We start from the raw sequence: 5097 nt of genomic DNA, 5'->3' as shown, positions 1-5097 counted from the left end.
ACATATATGTGTTTTAAGAACCGAAGAGCAAGAACCCCCGTTGAAGTTGCTCTTAATACCGCTCTGTGTTTGATTCCTCTTGGCCATCCAAAACATTTTAAATGGTAAAAAATCACTTGCCCAAAAAAAAAAAGGTAAAAAAACGCATATCATGTGGATCTTGAGGTGATTAGTACTTGGACCTAGAAAATTTTTACGATCACACTACGATTATAAAAAAAAAAATAGTATGAGGATGAATTTGCTTTTAAAAATTTATTGAATGGGTATTGGAACCTCATCAATTATTTTTGTTAATTAGCAACTAATTACTTTTTGAGAATCTCATCCTCGTACCTGGAGTTGCTCTAAAATATCATTATAGACCAAAACGTCATTTGTCATTTTTATTAATTAGCTTTAAGAAAAATTATTAATCATATCATTTAACTATATAAAGTATATCTTTGGACTTTTCAGTTTTGAACTAAATAACTAATTATAAAATTATTGATTATCAACTACGTACTACATATAATAACGTTTAATAACGTCCCATAAACCACTATATAAACGAATAAGCCACAGTACATTTACATCACAACACAGAAATATCAAACAAGAACCTAAAATGGCAGTACAAGCCAAAACATTCTATGCTCTCTTACTAACGTCACTCCAACTCCTCATAACAAGTCATGTATCATTCGCCGCCGGAGGAAAATGGACTCTCCTCCTCACCAACGTCGGAATCTCCGCCATGCACATGCAGCTCCTCCGCAACGACCGTGTTGTAATGTTCGATAGAACCAATTTCGGGCCATCAAACATCTCTCTCCCCAACGGTAACTGCCGTAGCAACCCACAAGACGCCGTTTCCAAAATCGACTGCACAGCTCACTCCATCGAATACGACGTCGCATCAAACACCGTCCGTCCCTTAACCGTACAATCCAACACATGGTGCTCCTCTGGTTCGGTCAGACCGGATGGTGTTCTCGTCCAAACCGGTGGAGACCGGGACGGTGAACTAAAAGCGAGAGTCTTCTCTCCTTGTAATAACAAACGATGCGACTGGGTCGAGATTAACAACGGTTTAACAAAGAGAAGGTGGTACTCTTCTAATCATATTCTTCCCGGCGGTAAACAAATTGTTATCGGAGGTCAAGGACAGTTTAACTACGAGTTTTACCCCAAAACGACATCTCCTAACGTTATCGCGTTACCGTTTTTGGCCGAGACTAATGATAGAGGACAAGAGAATAATCTTTACCCTTACGTGTTTCTCAACACTGATGGTAATTTATTTATATTCGCTAATAACCGAGCGATACTACTCGACTATGTTAAAAACACTGTGGTGAAAACTTATCCAGCGATTCCGGGTGGTGACCCGAGAAGCTACCCGAGCACCGGCTCAGCCGTTTTACTACCGTTAAAGAATCTCGAAGCGGTTAAAATCGACGCGGAAGTTCTAGTGTGTGGAGGTGCACCGAAGGGATCATACATCCTCGCTTTTAGAAGGAATACTTTCGTGAAAGCGCTTGACACGTGTGCAAGGATCAAGATTAACGACGAGAATCCTCAGTGGACGGTGGAGAAGATGCCACGTGCTAGAGTCATGGGAGACATGACGCTATTACCTAACGGAGATGTTTTGATAGTCAACGGTGGTTCTTCTGGCTCAGCTGCATGGGAGCTTGGTCGTGAACCGGTTTTCGTACCTGATCTATACCATCCCGAGAATCCGGTTAACTCCAGATTTGAGTCGTTAAACCCGAGTACAATCCCGAGAATGTATCACTCCACGGCGATTCTTCTCCGCGACGGGAGAGTTCTCGTCGGAGGAAGCAACCCTCACGGGTTTTATAACTTCACCGGAGTGCTTTTCCCGACCGAGTTAAGCTTGGAAGCTTTCTCTCCGGTTTATCTAGAACCGGAGTTTGCGAAACTACGTCCGAAGATTGTGTCTCCTAAGTCGCAAACAACTATAACGTATAGGAAAACTATGAAGCTGAAGTTTAAGGTGGTCGGAGAAGTCAAGGGTCCAGTTAAAGTGACGATGGTGTTTCCTTCGTTCACGACGCATTCGTTTTCGATGAATCAGAGGCTTTTGGTTTTGGATAATGTTAAGTTTAAGAGATCAAAATCTACGAACTATGAGGTTCAAGTAACGACTCCAAGATCGGCGTTTATAGCACCTTCTGGTTATTATATGATGTTTGTGGTGAATGATAACATCCCAAGCGAAGGTATTTGGGTAAGGTTACGGTGATCCATATTTATAAGTTCATTGACTTCTTTAATTATTCTCTTCTAATGTGCATGTTTGTTTAATATATTAAAATATAATGATGTCTTCTTAATTATTTGAAGACTTGTAAAGTTTGTTTGGGTGACTTTTTTTTATTGACAACAAAAAATTGTATTTGTTGTAATAAGAATGTGTGTTCTTGATTTGATGATAATCATTAATTGGATTCTCTTTTTTCATGTCGGGCCTTGGTTAAATTAAAAGTATAATGTTGATCGGTAATATCATACTCTCATTGACGTGTAAGAATGTAAAAGTCTTGTGCATGAAGAAGATCGAAGAAGTACGTAGGATGGATATATAGAAACTATTGAAAAAGTGCTTAATTTTTTCCGTCAATTTAACATATTCATGTAAATTATTACAAGCATCCTTTTACATATGACACCAATGACTACACAGCTATTTGTCCTACCTGCCTTTGCTAAACTATCAGCTCGTATATTACATGATCTAGGTATTTTACAGAAGCTGAATTTAGCCATTTGCTCTTTAACGAGGGTCTGATATCTTCTATATGTAGACTGGACACGAGGAACTCATCGGTTGCATCCCCATTGGTATTGTGCGAGTTGTTTGTTGAGTAACGCTAGCTGAGTCTCCACAGAACGTCACTGGGCCTAAGTTTTTTAGTTGTAGTATGGCAATAAGAAGTGCCTCAGCTTTAGCTTCCAATGGCGAACCAATTGGATCAATGGTGGCTTTCCCTTGGATTAGAAGATTTTTTTTATAGAGTAGAGTGTCCTAATGCCATTGTTTCTGCTGGCTTTGCAAACTCTGCTTGTACTGCTGGTAAGTGAACTTTAATCTGAAGTCTTTTCCTCTTGTGTTAGTCTTCTTTTCCTATTATATAAAGTTGAATTGTAACTCTTCAGGTTTTTCAGCTGGAGGAGAGTTGTATATGTGGGGAAAGATTAAGAACAATGGTGGTGATTGGATGTACCCTAAACGTATGATGGATTTAAGGTTCGTCTTAAGTCAAGATTCCACCGATTGTGTATATTCCTTTGATGATAAACGTTACAATTCCTTATGCAGTGGTTGGAACTTGCGTTGGATGGATTCATGAAGCATGCATCATTTTGATGGTGCAGACAGTTCTTGCATAAGCTGGGGTCATGCTCAGTGCGGAGAACTTGGTTATGGCCCAACGGTCAAAAGTAATGCCACATTATAACTAACTTTAGCTTAAGCACCACATTTTTTTCACCATCATTGAAAACCCTGCTTCTACTTTCTCGTTACAGATCCCTCTGCAGCGCCTATAAAGGTGTATATACTTGAGGGAATGCATGTATTGGGGTGAGTTCTCGAGTGTTTACTGCATAGATAAATCAGAACTTTTTATAAATCTATGTTTTCTGCAGTGTGACATGTGATTTTTGTCATTTTATGGTGATAGTTTTTTTTTTTGTTTTTTTGGTAAAATGTTAACTATGGTCATAGTTGACAGAACAGACATCGCTGATCGTCTTGAACTGGTAAGCAAACAAAGAAAGCCAACTTTTCTTCGATTGTATTTGCTTGTCTGGTTCCTTATGAGTGGCTAGAAATCATCTATCAAACATTCGTTATTCTGATGTAAACCACATGGAATGATTTTCTTCTAGAGAGAACATGTGGGTTCGAACGCTAGTGTGTTTTGTTTGTTGACCAGTCCCGGAAATTATTATGTTTATTCTTTATCATAATCCACTCCTTTAATCCTTCTTAGCTGACTCAAAAGAGTCTTGGAGTTTGTAAAGTTTAAGTTTATTTCTGTCGGCGAGTACGACAAAACAGTAGATGAATCCGCATGGTTATAGGAGATGGATTACATCCTTCTACAAGGCCCATTCTACAAGGCCCATCGAATAACAGATCCTAATCCAGCAACCGATTTGGTCGGCTCGGTGGCTAAACCTATCGGCTTGACCTTAGAGTACTTTTAGCCGGTCGACTAAGTCGGCTAAAAGTGCCCGGCTTAGAGGGAGCCTCGTTTCGGCCCGTATACATCTGCCGCCACGGTCTACCGTACGAGATCGTTACCGATAATGGATCACAGTTCATGTCGGACAACTTCAAGGAGTTTTGCAGCAGATGGAACATTCGTTTGAGCCCCTCTACCCCTCGTTACCCACAGGGAAACGGCCAAGCGGAGTCCTCCAACAAGATCATCATCGACGGCATTAAGAAACGATTAGACCTAAAAAGGGTCATTGGGCCGACGAACTCGACGGAGTTCTATGGAGCCACCGCACAACACCAGGAGGGTCGACCAAATTGACATGTACCTTACTCTCTCGCATACGGTGTCGAGGCTATGGCTCCCGCAGAAGTTAACGTTTCAAGCCTCCGACGCTCGAAAATGCCCCAGTATGTCGAACTCAACAAGGAGATGTTGCTTGACGCCCTCGATGAAATTGAAGAACGACAAGACCAAGCTTTGCTGCGAATCCAAAACTATCAACATCAGATAGAGAGTTACTACAACAAAAAGGTCCGAGCCAGACCCCTTGAACTCGGCGACTTCGTCATGCGCAAAGTGTTCGAGAACACCAAGGAGCTGAACGCCGGCAAGCTCGACGCTAGGTGGGAAGGACCTTACAAAATCATCAAAGTGGTGAAACCAGGAGTCTACCGACTTCAAACGTCGAGCGGAGAAGAAGTGCCGAGAGCATGGAACTCAATGCATCTAAGACGCCTCTACCCCTAAAAAAAAAAAAACCGAGTAGATGCATCTCCGCGGTCACTTCTACTCGACAGAGTAAATGCGCATCCAACGGCCACTTTCACTCGGGAAAAACGAACTACGAATGGCTTGA

General features: G+C 41.3%; 1 protein-coding gene across 1 annotated transcript; it reads left to right on the top strand.

Moving 5' to 3' along the window:
• Positions 1–610: 610 nt before the first annotated feature.
• LOC106311465 (galactose oxidase-like) lies at positions 611–2254 on the top strand. Its single transcript, XM_013748651.1, has one exon. It carries the CDS (start codon positions 611–613, stop codon positions 2252–2254), a length of 1644 nt encoding a protein of 547 aa, XP_013604105.1.
• Positions 2255–5097: the final 2843 nt, after the last annotated feature.

The sequence above is a fragment of the Brassica oleracea genome, chromosome C8 (genome assembly GCF_000695525.1).
Source record: "Brassica oleracea var. oleracea cultivar TO1000 chromosome C8, BOL, whole genome shotgun sequence".
Classification (NCBI taxonomy): domain Eukaryota; kingdom Viridiplantae; phylum Streptophyta; class Magnoliopsida; order Brassicales; family Brassicaceae; genus Brassica; species Brassica oleracea.
This window is presented reverse-complemented; position numbering and strand designations above follow the sequence as displayed.

Coding starts and splice junctions, on each gene's coding strand:
- LOC106311465 (XM_013748651.1), top strand. CDS start 611: ATGGCAGTACAAGCCAAAACATTCTATGCTCTCTTACTAACGTCACTC.